The sequence below is a fragment of the Morone saxatilis genome, unplaced genomic scaffold, assembly GCF_004916995.1.
Source record: "Morone saxatilis isolate NCDOM2014 unplaced genomic scaffold, NCSU_SB_2.0 Contig9, whole genome shotgun sequence".
Classification (NCBI taxonomy): Eukaryota; Metazoa; Chordata; class Actinopteri; family Moronidae; genus Morone; species Morone saxatilis.
This window is the reverse complement of record NW_023340268.1, coordinates 14,981,268-14,999,151: the sequence shown is the minus strand read 5'-3', so window position 1 is coordinate 14,999,151 and position 17,884 is coordinate 14,981,268. Positions and strand designations below refer to the sequence as shown.

The 17,884-nt window shown below is 40.5% G+C and overlaps 1 protein-coding gene across 1 annotated transcript in view; it reads right to left on the bottom strand.

Annotated features, from left to right (window-relative positions):
- Nucleotides 1–17,884, bottom strand: part of rims3 (regulating synaptic membrane exocytosis 3) — a 36,922-nt gene that overhangs the window by 12,638 nt on the left and 6,400 nt on the right. Inside the window, exon 2 of the mRNA XM_035681584.1 lies at nt 12,722–13,028. Coding sequence (XP_035537477.1) covers nt 12,722–12,989 — 268 coding nt within the window. The 5' untranslated portion in view covers nt 12,990–13,028. The remainder of the gene's footprint in view (nt 1–12,721; nt 13,029–17,884) is intronic.

The window sequence follows — 17,884 nt, the reverse complement described above, 5'->3', positions numbered from 1 at the left end:
TCTATTCATCTTTAAGTTGTCCTTAAATAACAAATCTCTGAAGCACATAAAAAATAGCCATTGGTTCTGTGCTGTTTTATTATGATATATAGCTGTAGGTGTAAGTAGGATGAGTTACTTCTGGCATTCAAGGTTCCACTTCCATGTCTTACATGGATTTTAAACTCCTGGTTTAATCAGTACAAAACGATGGACAACTGTGTAAGAAAATATCTGGAAATCTGAGATTTAGAGACAAACACAACTGCAAGGTTGACTTCCAATCGACATTTTAGTAATAAACATCCTATCAAAGAAAAGGAAGCTGTAGAAAAAAATCAGTTTGGGTGAATTTGGCATTTAAAGTGTTTTGTTTTGCTCCAATTCAGGCCTCTGATTGGCTTCTTCACCATGCCAAAGGCAGCTGAGGCTTATGGGTGTCGTAGTATTGACAACTAACCGAAATACTAGACTGGTTTCCTCAAAAAGCTCTCTTGTTGAGGAACACAGAATATTATTAAAATAAATCTTTGAAATGGGAATTTACAGTGGGGAAAAATACCAGTGACACCTCCCACTTCATAACTCTATTTCCAGTTCAGCTACAACATTACATATTTCAACTATCCAATATGTACAGAGTAAACCACAGGTTTTAACAGCGAATAACTCGAAATCAAGAGCGGGAACTTGCTAAAGCTGCCATTCAGCATGAATGTTCAGCAGTCACACAAAAAAATCCAGCACAGGAGAGGAGGAGCTATCAGTTACTGACATTAGACCAGAATGTGCCATGACATGAGTAAGGGCCACAAATGTCCCTGATGTTCACAGAGTAGTTGGCTGTACTTGAAGGTCTAGAGCAGTTCACTTTTGAATCCTAAAGTTCAAAAGATAGTTGGCTTTCATGCCAGAAATTCCCTTGACTAAAAAGTAATCAGAGTGTCAGACCGAGCCAGAAGCAATGCAGCCATGGACTGAACCTAAGTCCCTGTGGTGTTGGGAAATTTTTACTTGCACCCCCCACACACAGCCACCCCTTAAAACCCAGATGAGCTTAAGTTTCATGTTTTCTTCTGTGACACAAATGAAACCAATACACATCCCATTTGGAACTTTTCTTTGCCCTGATGCAGGATTGTTCTATAAATGGGTTGTGATTTGTTGTTTGTTTGTTTGTCGTAACATCTCTTATCACTTTAAAAACTCTTATCTACATTGTATCATCTTCTTTAGTTTAATAAAATGCATAAATACTAATTCCATTTAGAGGCTTTGGCTGTTTTTGGAGCAATCCCTTAAGACATACTCATACTGCTTTACACTTTAAAACATAAAGCAGTATGAGTATTGTGTAGTGCTGGGGATACTCATTTAACAAATGTAAACCACCTGAACTGGACTATTTGTAGACTCCTTTTCACCCACTTTTGACTATAAGCACAACATCATGCTTTTGTTAGACAGTGCTTCTTGGAATGAGAGTAGCTGTCCAGATACTTTCTGCACAAAAAAAACTACAAGAAGTTCTTGAATGCCACATCTGAGAAATCCTGCATTCACACATTTGTGGCCTGCAAAAGTGTGTCTCTATATGTGTTGAAACCACGTATTTGTTCCCTCAATTTCTTGTCTTTTCAACACAAAACATTAAGCCTGTATCCATTAACATGTAGTGTGAGCAGCCAACTGGGCCTGAGGCAACAGAGAAGCCAGGAGATGGCTGCTTCATGTGTCACACAGAAGTGTGTGTGTGTGTTTGTGTGTGTGAGCCACATTAACAGCTCAGGCAGGGACATAAGCCAGGGAGTGGACAATGTGAGACGATTAGTCTTTCTCAGCACCATGTTGCAAAGGAAATGATTTCTTCAAATCAAAAACCTTCATGTATGGCAGGATGTCTGTCAGTGAGTTAATATGCCACACGGTCTCCTGTCTAATGACAATTAATTACAATGAGGAAAGGAGTAATCTAATTCAGATGTAATTTCCTCTTGATTACTTAACTCTGCAGCTGATGGGTCAATGACGCAAGATGGCCGAACCATTTACAGGGACGAAGCAGGTGAAAAAAACCAGATGGCTAGAAACTAAGAAATGTTGATATTTCACAAAACCGTCCATTGAATGTTAACCACTAAACATAATTTTCCAACTAACATACCTGGGACAAGACAGAGAAAACAGAATAACATCTGGTAGACTGCAAAATAATAAACTGTCTTGTTGTGTAGTCTTTTCTACCAGTTCTACCAAATCCTGCCAGTGGAGGATGAGTTATTGCTATTTCCTAATTATCTAATGTAACTGTTTTTCCAGGTAGCAGTGTCAGTATCTTCGATTGAAACAGAATAATGAAGCCAATTCCACTTTTGTGTGAAGAAAATTACACTGAGGTCAAGAACAGTCCCCAAACAAATCGACTGACATTGAGAAGGGAAATGATCTCACCATCTTGGTGGCTTTGTGCTCTCTGATTTAAGAGCAAATAACACTTTAAGTCTCAAAACTAAAACAAAATCTCTTTGTCGATGTTTCCTACAGTGCAGCAGCAGCCTTCCTGTGCCATGACACGGATTCAGAAATCAAACATAAGTGTGTGAGTGTTGCTCCTATGCACCAAAAGCTGCTTCTCCAGTCCACCTTTTCTGTCACAGCACCGTACGGCAGCAGGCCTGTGTACATTATGTGTGTTTATAGCACTCTATGTCAAGAGGAGTGGTAATGACACCCTGATTATAGGTCTTTTACACACAGACATTCCCACACACACACACACACACACACAACAGAGTGACTCACCTCACACACTTCTGAACTCGATGACACTTTACTGCCTGTTAAAACCTTGCTTGTGTGCCATTAAGTGCTCTTGCTCATTTTCGACCCAGGTTGCTAAACCTGAGAGCTCTTATTCTATTAGTGCAGTTCACCAGATCAACTAAAAGCCCCCAACAAATATGAGAAATTATACCTCAGCTGGCGGCTATGTGAAAACTGACATGATGTATGATACATACAATAAGAAATAGCAATTCAATAATTTTCATCAACAGAACACAGGCTTTGAATAGAGAGTTGTTAAAAGTGCAATATGAAAGAATTTTAGTGTCAAAGCACTCTATGTATTTTGTTGCAAAGATATCTACTGAAGTTAGCATGCTAACAAGCTAGCTTTGGCCCATCATGTCTCATAATACCACTTTCTTACCTCCGTTTTCCCATTAAAAAGAAAAATACAACTGTACACTTTGGTTTATCTCTCCACTGTTCCAACAATGAACAACTCTGGTTTAGTCTAAATAAACCGTTCATTACTAATTAGTTAGTTTGGCTGCTGAGCCCGTTTCTGACACCCAGGTCATTCTGGCACCGCTCCCGCCAGTGTTCCCCACTGGGTCCCTCCCACCCTAGGCCTGAAAACCTCCTCCTCCCAGCAGTCCAAAGCTCCTGTGCTAGTAGTGTAAACACCAACACTCCCCTGGAGCTCCGAGCTCCCATTCCAGGCAGAGCCAGCTCAGAGACATATGAGCTAACAGGACTGGAATAGGACACGAGTTCATGGCCATTCCTTTGAAATAACTTGTTTTGCTACAAAATTTTAGTGTGACTTCGCTGGTTGCCTGGCAACCTCACTTTACCTCATGCATAAACATGATTTGCCTGAGTTACATCAGATAGATTTCCATCAGCAATGGTGTTTAACAATAAAGACAACAACTCCCTTGATCCCACGCTACTTTGTGATGTCATCCAACCGGCTATGCTAAGCTAACTGCTTCTGGCAGTAGCTTCACACAGAAATTAGGTTGGTATCAATCCTCTCCCTTAACTCTTAGCAAGAAAGCAAATAAGCGTATTTTCCAAAATGTCAATTTTTTCCTTTAAATATAAAGGTTGCATCACATTGCAGGTGCAGTGCCTTACAACTGAGAGTTGTTCACACTTGGTTGAGAGGCAGTGTTTTACATGCAGATCCTATCTACGCACACACACATCTGTACGCACACACACTAGCAGGTATACAGGTACAAAGACAGACAGATTTGCAGTTGAATGGTTCACCAATCTGTCTGGCTAAGAATAGAGGATGGAAGAGTCGGTGCGAGATTGAGAAAACGTGATAGACGTTCTGAGTGAAAGTGAGAGCGAGAAAGATGGAGATGAAGGAACGAGAGATAACGGAGGAAAATTAAGATGTCAGTGAGCTGGAGGAAACACAAAGAGGGTAACGAGGGAGTATGGCAAGTGGAGAGATGAGAGACAGAAAGGGGAGAGAAAGTGATTGCCGGTCAGCTTAGCTGGTGTTTGGTAGCCTCTAAAAGCACCAGTGGGGAAGAGAAAGCTTTTAGAGACATGAGTAAGGTTTCAGTTTGTGTGTGTCAGGAGAGCCAATGACTCAATACGCTTCAAAAGAAAAAGGAGGTGGCGGAGCAGGAGGTGGGGTGAGAGAGACAACAGAGCCGCATTCTTACCTGAAATAGCAGCTCAAAACACATAAAGAGGATTTTTCTATTAGTCATAGAGAATATGAATAGATATCATGTGTAGTCATCCTGTGAAATAGCTGTTATTATGAAAGGGCAGTTCAAGTGTTACCTCCGCTCGGATGATGCAGAGAGTTAACAACTTCCAATGTTACTATTCTAACAATTCAGAGCTTTTTATCTACTGTTGCTCCTTTGGTTCACAAGTCTTTTCTGAGCTGCCTTGATATGCAAAAAAATTCTCTTGAATTTTCCCTCGAAGGATCTGATCACTGTAAGCTTTCCAAAATGTCTGCCAAAATTCCTAAAGTGTGTTTCTTAGCTGTGACTCAGAAACAGAGCTAGAAGTAGGGCACGAGTGAGTCACCCTGAAAACACCCTGAGTATTAAAATGCCAGGTCCACTGTAACAGAGTCAATAAGGCATGTAGAGGCTAACTGTTTTTAACCAGTTGACATACTAGTCTGTAGCCTTTTGCTGTGTTTTTGTTCGATCTCTTTGTCTTGCCTAAACATCCCTGATCTCTAGCATGTGCTTAACTATTACAAAACATGATACACATCTTTAATAATGAGGGAAATGGAAGCTGGAATTGAAAGAAAGCTGACAATTATAAAGGAAGGGAAGGACACTTTCAGATACAGCATATTTCTAATGTTACATAAGTGACAATGAATAATGGGAAGATCTGCATTCTGTTTAGAGAATAGTGTTTTAGTTACTAATATTGTGTCTACAACTGTTATACCAGCACTCTTTATTCATTTTGGAATAGAAACAAAGACTCGCTATCTTCCATCTGCATCAGTCCATCCTGCAGAGCTATCTCAGTGTGGAGGTGTATTTAGGAAACTACAAAGACTTTATGTACAATGTAGTTCAGGCAAACTGATCAAAGCAGAGCTTTAGCTAAACACTGTCCTGTCAGAGTTATCAGCAATGCTTTTTGATAATCAGTAATAACCGGAACTGTAGGCAATAATAAAGTTAGCTAAAGACAGAAAGGTTTTAAACACCACGCCATACCAGTTAAAGTTATCTTTGCTAAAATATACACCAAATAACGTGCACTCATCTAAAGGCGTGGGAGCAGTGCGAATGTGTAACTTAACTAATGTTAGCAAACACAATCATTAGCTGGTCAGAGATTATCTTTGATACATTTATCTACATGTAAAAACAGGCTAACAACCTTTCATACATCAAAAATTACTATGGAAGTACCCAAAACATTATGAACAGGAAACCGGCTGGTAGCATAAACTGTATACATCATGAAGTGTAGCACAGGCTACATTAGCTGTTAGCAAAAGGTGACTTTTAGATGCCATAGACGTTCACTCTGGCAGTAAATATGCTAAAGCTTAAGCTAAAACTTAAGTCACATTTTACAATTTAGGCTAAGCTGAAAGTACATGTCAGAAGCTGTTTGCGAGGAATTTCTGTTTGTAAATGCCACGTAGCTTTAAATTTGATTTACACAGATAAAGTTTGCATAGCTTAAGGTTTTAATTCTAGTATTTGCTCATTTGGCCGTTGGCTTTATAAAACAACAAAACTAAATTCTATGACCGGTAGTGTAGTTTGTGACACTAAATCAGACAGTTTTTATAGCCAGGCAAATAAAACATTACTGGCAATGGTGAAAGCAGCTTCACATATCTTCACTCCCAGTTTGGAGCTAGTTACAGTCAGCCAACTCACAATATTTTGTCTGACAACAGTAGAAATGTGGCTGCTACTGGTCTCAGAACAAAGTTGGAATCAATTTAAAAAGCAAACTAACACGTATTCTCCCGTGTCAGACATTTTCCCCTTCTCCGTCTCTGTTTCTTTTCTGTGTCTCTGCTGTACTTCCAACAGTATCTTACAGCGGCTCAGAAATAAACACGCAGAAGACAGAAAGATTTAAATAAAGAATATCTAAAAGAATTGAAAAGTGAGGTTGAGAAAAGAAGAGGACTGGTGTTGAGTGGGTTGATAGAGCTAAATGGAGCAGAAAAGAGTGAGGTGATTGAGTGTGAATGTGCACCAGCCAAACACACACACACACACACACACACATACACAAACTAGGAGGGCGGGGGGGCTTGAAGCTTTTCACTGGGACACTCGCCACAAACACACATTAACAGACACACATCCATGCCTGGTTTCCTTTAATCTAAGTCTCCTGGTGCACTGCATCTCAGTGGCGCTTGTTTCTCTGCGAGCCACGTCCCTCTAGTGCAGCCTGACAGTGTACAGGGACCCGCTCTGCTGGCTTGGTTTTCACAGTCATGGATAAACCTGCTCAGGAGATAAAACCGTGTTCAGCGGAGGAGTGACTCACCCATTAAACCTGGGAAACCATTTGTGTGTGTATGTGTGTCTGTGTGTCTCACTGATACTAATAATAGCAGGTAATACATAGTACACAGGCAGAGCCAAAATGCCATCCCCAACACTCGCCTGTTACAAAACCCAGAATAATGAGACAATGACACAGTGGGAGTCGGGGCTATGAATGGAATTACATGAAGAGATATTACACAAGAAAAACAGTGAAAAACACACCGTGTGTAGGAAGTATCAAAGATAAGGATCTAAATATGGAAGCACACCTTATACAACTGTACCAGTTTTGTATACAACATAAAGGATAACCTTAACTTCTTTATTCACATAGTTGTCTTTGGCAGTGCCGAGACACATTAGCAGGTTATTAATCAGGATTAGAGATGTGGTTTTGGGTTGACAGTTCGGTACAGCAGGTAAAACAAAAAATTTAGAAAATAAAATTTTTGACATTTATTTTGAAAAATGTAAACATTTAGCCAAAGTTCTGTTCTATTCTTACTGTAACAGTTAATGCACTGGCATGTACTGGCATATTGTAAATACGAAAAATTACATAGATGTCCATGATGTCTTGCCTGTTGATAATTCCTAAAGAGCATAACCACAGCGATAATCACTCAATAGCATTACTTTGGCACTGTCTGAATCTGCAGTGAGAGGCTGCCAGTTTTTGTCTCGCTCTGCTAATCGACACATTCGGGTGATGCTGTTGTAAATGACCAAGTGTAAACCTACCGTGACGTCACCCACTGGTTTGTGGAGTACCGTTTTGAAACCTTCAGTTAACCTTGAGATATGCCGACTTAATTTGTTTTAGCAATTATGGGCTACTCATTTTTATGCAGCCACAACAGCAAATATAACAGCCAAAGAGGGCAAATGGGCTGTTGCTGCTTGGGCAACTGTAGCCTGGCTTTGTGCAAATCATTGCTAGGCACAATGTAATGCTATAAACTATTAACAATGCAAAATCCTTTGTTAATAATAAATAAATCAGATGAGCTCCCACAAGTGACACATTTTTGTTTGGAAACACCAGAGGGCACAATTAAATGCCATCCATTAACACAAAGAACTGTCAGAGGTCTCAGCTGCTGTCTAAAAATGTTGACAAGGCTGCAATAAAAAAAAAAAAAAAACATACTTGTCCTACTTTAGACCTCTAAAAGCAGTGTGTGTGTGTGTGCAGATGTTTATGCAGGGATTTGTGGCCCATTGTTAGCAGAATCCTGTGTCAATGAATTCGGACATTTGTTCTATTCTTTTTGCACTCTGCACCAAAACCAATTTTGTTCAGTGATAGTTTGTTTTTTATTTTCCTTGTGCTGTTACCTTGTAGTGGAAAAGCCTGTGTCTTCCAAAGATCTTGAGAGCTACTGTGTGCTGATGGGAGTTTTTGCTCAGAAGAGGATTAAGTTAGTTTTCCTTCTATATTTATAACAAATATTCTGACTGTATTGTTACAGTACAACTCTAACGATGACTACTGCAAAAGGCCGGATCATTGGACAATAATCCAGCCACTGAAAGCTTAGAGAACCACAAAGAACGTCAGATGAGACAGGCTTTAATATCTGTGGAGCGATAATGGCTGCATTTTGAAATCGAACACAGTAATTCTTCCTTCAAAGTAGTGTAACACCTCTATTTTGCGGAAGACACAACACTTACCTTTTCGCACAGTCTGGAAATGATTTTGGAAATGAAGTTGTTTCGAAAGTAACATGCAATTCTTGCTTGGCCACGTCTACAAAAATACTTTCTTGCTTGCATAAGAGCTTACCAGGACAGATTCAGCAGATAGTTGTAAATTGACTGAATCCAATTCACGGAATAGAGCACGGCTAGAACATACCCTGCAGAAACTCTGACACAATAACAACACCATAACCACATTACTTCGTAATAGCGCTTTAATGGTGAGACAGTGACAAATTCACCCACTGTCACCGTTCACTTTGTCTTTTTTACATCTTTGTGTCTCTATCAGCCACCTCAGTGTTCAGTCACTTTCTCTATTTCTATTTAGTCATCCACTATACATCTTCTTATTTAAAGTACAAAAATAACCAACAGAAACAGCTTTTTGGTCACTAGGTAGAAGACGCCTTGTGATGTGATCTAAGAAGTCATAAAAATGGTGCAATACATATATAATAATGACTAGGAAAACAGAATGGGATTTTATAGATTTCCTTTTCCCTTGAGGTTCACTTTGCAACCACCACAACATACAACAGCAAGTTATTCAATAAAATCAGGTACCAATCAATTAATCAATTGGTCTTTTGTTTTGCAGAATGCATCCAATTTATTTTTCCCCATTTCGGCATCCAAAGCCCAAATTACTTACCTTGCACATTCCCTCTTCTCTGGGCAACGGTTCAACCTGTGGCTTATGGGCTATTAAGTGACCAACTGAGCGAGGCAGGGGGGCCTGGCACCTGGGCCGACCCGCACCATCAGCCAATTGATGCATGTGTCGCTCGGAACATAGAGCATTGACAGCTGACCAGATAGGGCCGTTAATGATCGCCAGGAAGAAGCACAGAGAAGACCCTAATCGAACTTGACCAAGCGAGGGGGGAATGTTTGCCTGTTACCTGTCTGTGTGACCTTGTGTCAGTCTGTCTGTGTGGGTCACCCATCTAATTACATGCACCCACTCTGTTGCCTCTAGCCTCTAGAATTATGAGGTAGGGAAAACAACAGATTAGGGTAGCCCAGTTTGGCCTCACTGGGTCATTGAGTAAACAGCCTGGTTTGTCTTCAGGAGCAGGTTTCCAGACTCCACCTAGCAAAGTTCCTTGTAGAATAGTGACATAATCTTGTTGTTGGGTGGATTTTATATAAATGATTTACGTGAAAATACCTGGGTTGTGATTCAGTTTATACATAAACATTTTTTTCAAATATGGATGCAGCATTTTCTGGACATCTGCCTCAGTACAAATAAAAACCCAAGTTTACAATCTGTATAACACATATTGTCCAACTTAACACTACAGAGCTCCTCCCTAGTGATTTTTTAAAATTCCAGCTGCTAAAGTTTGGTGTTTATAAGATCTTGTTCTTTGTCCAGCTTTGTTGAATATGTAATCATACATTACTGCATCCATGCAATTTCCAACAAAAAGTGCAAAAAATTGACTGTATCAAATAAATGTGGTACTGGCAAAGCTTCCAAAGTCAAAGTCAAAGTCAAGTCAGCTTTATTGTCAATTACTTCACATGCACCAGACATATAAGGTAATCGAGAGGACGTTTCTCACTCTCCCACGATGAAACAGATAGCACAGGCACAACAGACAAGACATATTCCTCCTCTTCTAGCTGATGTCTTCCAGTTTGGCAGTAAAGATCTACCAGTGCCCTAATATGAAAAATGCATTTTTTTGTGAAGACATCCAGGGCATAATGAGTAACAGCCATAGCTGTGGATTCTTTCACATCTGGCTGATACCCAATCCATCTAAAAAGGTATCAAGAACTGTTTAGTTATACCTCATTCTCAAGCTCATACAGTAAGGGGTATGTTTTGGGAATACATCTGACAACCTGTTGTGGCCAGTACAGCGAGAAAATCTGCCAGGCAGGAGCTGAAGATGATACGGCTATAACGAGAAGAGATGTGGTATGGATTGAAGAGGAAGGAGCAGCGCATAATACTGTGATTTTGTTCCAGGCGCGATGTGTTCCTCTGGCAGCTGAGAACATCTAAATTTAGACACACCCCTCATCTCCCCTTCCTCTTCTCTACATCCTCAGCCCCTCCTCATCCACACTTTCCCCTCCATTGTGCTCTCCTCATCACCACGAACACAGAGACATGAAAGCCCCTGTGGTGAAAATATCGACAGCTCTCCCTGTGTCAGACAAGTGTCTGTGCTTGAGTGCGCCGAGCTGTGTGTGTGTGTGAGTGGAGCAACAGCCATCTCGACCTGATGGGTGCTAAAAACAGGTAATGATACAAGATAATGACAGAGGATTTAGGTGTGTTTGCGTTGGCTCAGTGTCCATTAGTCGTATGGTGACCGTGTCAGAGATGTGAGATGAGAATGTGTATGAAGTAAACACACACATTTTTTTATTTGTTTCTTTTTTTTTTTTTTCCCCCACTGACCAATGCACAGCTGAAAGTGAGACAGATGGTCTTGCTATATTTACTTCATACAATCTTCATTTGAAGCAGTGTGTTTGTTTGTCCGATAGCATAATGTTGCCTGAACTCTATAGCTGAAATAAGTTATTTTCATAATCAGTTAATTTGCCAATAATTTTCTTGTGAAAAATGCTTATTACAAGTTCCCAGAACCCCAACGCACAATGTGACCTCAAATGTCTTGTTTTGTCTGACCAAGAGTCTGAAACCAAAAGATGTTCAGTTTAATGTCACAGAAGAAGAAAAAAGACATATTTGAAAAGCTAGAAGCTTTTGTTTAAGTCGTTTAAACTTAGCAAATGACAAAAGAATAATTTTGACATTGGTACAGAAACTCCTGCTACACAAGCAACAATCCTTGCACATACTGTACAACCACAGAGCGGGCAGACAAGCACAACGACACATGCAGACACTGTTCTGACAAGGTTACAGTTCAATGTACTGGAAAGAGACAGAGTGTACTAAGAGGATGTGGGGAGACAAACAACAGACAGAAGAATGAAGAAATAATTTAACTGCATTTAAATTAGTTGCATCCCTGGCCCCTCTTGGACCTGTGTCTCAGCCTTTACCAAGCCTCGTTATGTGACATGTTTTTCCTGTTTCCCACCAGGAGTGAGTGGTTTGTGTTCAACACCAAGGCGCAAAATGAGAAACACTTTTGTTGTAGCTGCACAATGTCTGTAATTATACCCCACAGGACACATAAGAATATAGCACCGCTATCATTGCCATACAGCCACCATGCATACTAGCTGCTACTGCTGCAAACCCACTTCAGAGTTTAACACACAATGATGCTCACAACAGTGTTGAAGGCTTTCAAAAAGGGCTCATTACAATGATAATACCACAAAAGGTAAAGCCAGTGAGAGCTTGTTGAAAAAGATATTAAAGGTATTATAAGTGAAGCAGTGCCCCACCAAATACCCTTTGGAGTGGATTATGCTAATGTCATTGTGCATACTCTAAAACAATCGCTGTTCTGTTAGACCATCTGTTTAACTGTTTAACTGCAGCAGGAAAGCATTTAAAAAGGCATGTGGAATATTTTGAATTGTTAAAGCCAAGCCAGGAAGGTAAAAAGGTGATTAAATGTCTTTTCTATTAAAAATTCAATCTTCATTTGGAAAGGATTATGATCAGCAGCTTTAAATCTGAACCAAAATTGAAACCAAAGATTGATATCCCCAAACTTTAATAGAACAGAAAGAATAAACAGATAAGAAAAGGGGAAAAGGACAAGGGCAAAGAAAACTAGAAGTAGATAATTAAAATAACACCAAGAGGGAAAAAAGGAAGTAGATGGGGACAAAAGGAGTCACACTGACCTACCTAAAATTGGGTGAATGGTGGAAAAAGGACACACAAAAAAAACATCTTGTGATAGAGAGAATGATGAAAGAAACGGGGGCTAAAAGTTATGTAAAGGAAAAACAGAAATTTAATTTTACTTGTACTAGCAGTGAAACCCACTTAAAACTAAAGGTACCAGATATGTCTAGCTGAATTTTGGGTTAATGTGATGGACATGAAATCGAGTATTTCCCTTTGTTGGAAGGAAAACATGGGGTCTTAAGTTTGAACATTTCCCTTGGTGAGAGCTACCTGATACGATGCAGAAATATGATAAAAGAAATTGGTTTTTTTTTCTAATTTAGAAGGAACTAGAAGGGATTTATATGGCATAAAACAGGGTTCAATCTAAAGAGTTTCCATCCAACAGAAGCATTTCAAACTATAAACTGACCTTGCTGGTTGAGCTGCTGTGTGCTCTTGCTCCACTGCGACAGTCCCACAATGGCCACCATCTTGGCGCCCAGACTGGAGCGCCGCTTCTTGTTGCCAGCCAGCGATGCGGAGTCTGCGCCCCCGCTGCCGGGACTCTTCTCCAGGCTGTACATGGCCCCTGAGATGCTGGAGGATCGCACCACATTCCGGGCCGCCGCACTCAACCCGCTAAGGCCGCTCATCCCGCCTGGGCTGGGCACCTCCACGGAAGTGCTGCTGAGCATCATGGTCCTGCTGGACTTAGGGGCCGGAAAGTTGGAGGAGGGCTGAGGAAGGAAGGTGAAAGAGGGCAGGGAAAAAAAAAGACAATAAGGTGACGGTGGAATAAAGGTGGAAGGTGAGAAAGCAGCTCAAATAAAAGGACGTCTTCATTTGCAGCGCGTGATGAAATACAGAATTATAGCTTGTCTTACAGCTGCAGTGGCTCCCTGAGGCTGAAGGACACCGAGTTTAAATTTCAACCACAGTTTGGTTTTCAATTAAATTCCCCCACTTATTGCAGAGGCAGCAGAAATGACTTCCTACCCCCATAAAAGACAAATAAAAAGTGAGATGCTCCGAAAAGTCTTCTTGATCTCCCATAGTTTTGCAAACTGAGAAAACAAAGAACACAAAGGTCAGCAGACGAGGACAGTGCAGATGGCAGCAGACTGTTCAAGTGAGTTAAGAAATATCTCCAGTCACACACACACACACACACACATACAAATGTCAGGGCTGGCCTGCTGTTGAGGGGTGACCCTGTCAGCTGGTATTTGTCTCGTGTGTTTTTTTGGAATCTCATTCTGTGTCTGACCTTAAACAGTGACAGATGATAAACTCAGCTCAAGTCATCACTGGTTGGCTGAATCCTGGGAGGAAACCAGTGTGTGTGCGTACAGTACCGCCTAACTCTGATAAACCTATGAATATCTAACTGATGCAGAGGTGCAACTCTCATCATAGGCCTTTTTCGTCATTGTAGGAAAAGCACATTACTAATAACTGGCAATAATTGGCAATGGCTCTGTTCTATTCACGTAAACGGTGACAGAGGGCCAGTGCCAACATGAACAATAGCAGGACCCTGAAAATGAAGCAGCTAAATGGAATTCAACCATCATCTTCATAATCAATTATTTACAGCTGTGCTTCTCCTAATGTGACATGTCAAAAATGACAAAAAAACTAACTATTATTATTCAGCATCTCTGTCATGCCATATCTCACTCCTCTACTTTCCTCGTTTCCTTTCCTTTTCTCTCTCCTGGCTTCAGAGGGATTATACTGAGGCTAAACCGACAGCCCAAGGGCACATTAAATATGTAGATGCACTGTGGCCAACATCGTGCTTTCACACTCCTTTTTAATATTTCTCTTTCTTCACTTCATCCACTTCCATATAACTTCTCTCTCCACCTGCTTTCTCACTTGGTTAATCATTACGACCCCTGCTGCAACTTTTTTGTCTTTTTTTTTTTTCGTTACACAGAAAGTACAGCAATGCAGTCTTTTTCTGTCTAAGACAACCTACTTAATAAGTGCCTTGCAAACTTTAGTTGATGACAAAAGTCCTCTTCAGGTTGTTGTTGTTTGTATTCTTCAACACACCAACACACGTTATATGCATCATCATTTAACAAGATGCTAACATCTCTGTGAGGCTGTACTTAGCGGCATAGAGGAGCTATGTGCTCATGACAATTCTAATATGATGATGTTAATCAGGTATAATGTGTACCATATTCACCATCATAGTTTAGTGTGTAAGCATGTTAATATTGGGTCATTAGCATTAGCATGAGTACAGCTGAGGCTAATGGGAATGTCATTTGTTTTTTGGTCATAAACTGAAGTATTGAACAGATTCAAATTTTGATGGCAGGAATGTTACAGGATTCGTAAAGTTATTAGAGTTCATCCTGCCGGGACAGTGAATGTGTGTACTCAATTTAATGGCATATATTATATTATCCGGCACTGACTGCAGGAAAGGGTTCACAAATTCTTTATGCAACTTCAACACTCACTCCCACAACTGGAAATTATAAACAACACATATTCAGTACAGTGAATTTGTCCTTCATACATCTTTAGAATTGAAGACCCAAATGTAAATGCCCTATGCTTCCGTAAATCAGCATCATTGCCCTGCCGTGTGACGCCACCACAACCATGATGCTTACATCCAAAAAAATGTTGCTGACCAGCACTTTTTGCAGGAATGTATTCAGCATTACCACAATAACTGAAGTGGATGCTATTGAGGAACAATGAATGGATGTAGCAAAGGGCAAAGTTTGGCATTTTGTAATGAAACTGATAATAGCAACCAAGTAGGAGGTGGAAGATTGCATGCTTTGTACAGGGCTACTGCAGTGACATTTGTTATGACTGGAAAAGGGTACTGAGGGGAAAGAAAGAGGGAGAGAGGGGAGTTACGGGTTTAAAATCTGAAATTCAGGTGAGCCTATATGCCCTTATTTTCTTCCCCTCTTTTTCCCCCCTCCCTCTCTTCCCTCCTAACCCGCTCTTTTCTATTCCAGCCCATGCGCACTTCTCTTCAGCTCTCTGGGGGGGCCTCTGTATACTTTGAACACACAGCAAGCAGAGCAGGAGAAAATGAGGATAAGGGAGGGTTGGAGAAGGCTGCTGAGAGAAGGGAGATAAACAGAATAGCTCTGTTTTCAGTGAGGACAGAGGGGAAGTGAGGGAAGACGGAGGACAGAGAAAGAAATGTGGGAGGAGAGGATGCTTCATAATGAATGGACAGAGAAAAGCACTGCAGGAAGCTGGGGCCTGATCTGTGAGAAATAATGGACTGAAAAGCAAGAGAAGGAGAAGAATATGACACTGATAGTGGCAATGACAGACATGCATCCATTCCTACATTTGTCTCAATGATGAGATCCTCAGTCTGTGCGTCTGTCTCTATATGAAGACATGCTCCAAAGTGAAACAGGGTGAATTTTTGTGTATTGTATATAGTATACTGTATATATGGGTTATATCTACACTGTCATGTGACATTGGTTACTGTGTTGGTTTCCTATCCACAGAGCCAAAGTTTCCTGCTTATTTATGAGATTGTGAGATTCTGGCTCGCCTGGCTCTGTCGGTAGGTAACAAAGTCAGTCTACCGGCACCTCTGGTTGTCTTCTTGTTTTTACCCTTTGATTTTAGCACAGATTAAATAAACGAGGCAAGCACATTAATTAGTGAGCTTTGGAGTTGCTGGCACACAAACATTTTTTCTTATCTTTGGATAGAACAGCCCCCTTCAGTCTTTATGCTAAGCTAAGTTAACCATCTCCTGGATCCAGAGAAAATTCACATGAATGATTTTTGTAATAGTCATTTTTGAATCCACTGACAAGTCACCTATTTTGTTGCAGTTAAGAAATTCTCGGCTCAAGGTCTATTTACTTGGTTTTGATCGATAAACATCCATCCAAGAGAGAAACCATGACTAAATTGCCCTTATACTGAACATATTTTGCGGTTTACTGCAGGTATGAGCACATGTCAGAAGGGGCTAGTGTTGAATTTATTTTCCATTTTCGAAGTATCTATTCTTGAGTCAGTCGAGGAAAATGTTGAGACGCTGTTTTGGGATTACTTTGTGTGTGCTTTATTCTCTGTTCTCCATTTTTAAGGAGTTTGTTATCTTGTGAACTCCATAGCTTATAAGAAATGAAAAAAAATGTAATGGTGGGACATGGAGCACTTTTTTTTTTTTTTTTAAACCACAAATGCATTTTGGTGTTTTTTTATCTCTTGTATCTGCAGTTGAAGATGCCACCATGTACCTGTCCCCACACAGTGTTTTGCCTGACCTAAAGGTACGACTGGAGCCCATCTATCTTCATCTCAGTGCCAGACAGCTCCCCTGCCATATGTCTCTGTGCTCTCTTAACATCTCATCTCAGAGCTCATTTATTTCTCCTCCCATCAGCAAACCAACCGCCTCCACCCAGCCTGGTGGCTATCAGCTCCTCCTCTGCACCTTGATTCCACCCGTCTCCGCCCCACACCGACCCCTGCTATGCGAGATCTGCTAATTTGTCTTACACCGAGCCTACACTGGAGATGTAGCGTGATCAGCGCGTTAGCAGAGTAGCGGCTTCAGTTCTCCATGTGCTCACAGTAGGTCACTTGAGTTTCTGCAGCACTTAAAGCTCCTGTAGCTATGTGCATAAAACCACAAAAATAGACACGAAGCATTAAAATATGCTTCAGGTTGCATTTACTGAAAAAAGGCTGCATTCACTGAAAAAAGGCTGCATTCTGTGTAGACACGCTGTTTGCCCAGAGATTTGAGGGCAAGCAAAAAAAAAAAAAAACACTTTCTTTAGCTTCAAGAAGATGCACAGAAGAACATGAATGTGTCATTTATAGTGTGCAGATTCAACAAATATGATAAAATGTGATAAGAGTTGTTTTTTGGGTTGTTTTCTTGCAGGTAAGAGGATTTTTTAATTTGTTTCCAGTTTTTGTGCTAAGCTAAGCCGCTGCTGGCTGAGCTTGATATTGATCCGACAATGTGAGAATGGAATCTGTCCTCTCATGTAACTCTCTATAAGAAAGCAGCATATTTTTCCCAAATTGTGCTTTTCTTTAACACTTCAATGATTATTTTTGGTAGATATCAATATTTCACAGATTGAGTCTTCCCTTATTTCAAATTATACCAACTGTCTAACAGAACACTCTATTGGCAGAGCTACAGTGTAGAAAATAAGAAACTTCAGTGTGATTCAACTACCGAATACTGTATGTTGTCAGTGTTAGCCGATGCAGAGAAGCAAAGTGTAAAAATGTTTTAGTTTCTCCCATAGACACAAATGCCACAACCTTGTAATTAGATATAACTGAGCGATTCATTAATGGTCTCTTTAAAGCTGCTCTCTAGTATGCAGGCCACACAGCCACTGCCGCTCAGTTAATTAACCTACAATTTAGCTGCAAAGTACATGGTAAAGATATCCTGTAGGTCTGAGTCTCTTGTCATAAAACAAACAATATAAAGCCATTGGGTGAAATGCTAATACACCTCAACATAGTCATCAATAAGCCGTAAAATCTCTCTTATTGTCTCCTTTAACCTGTTCTCATGCACTGGTTTTACCAATTTCTAATTAGT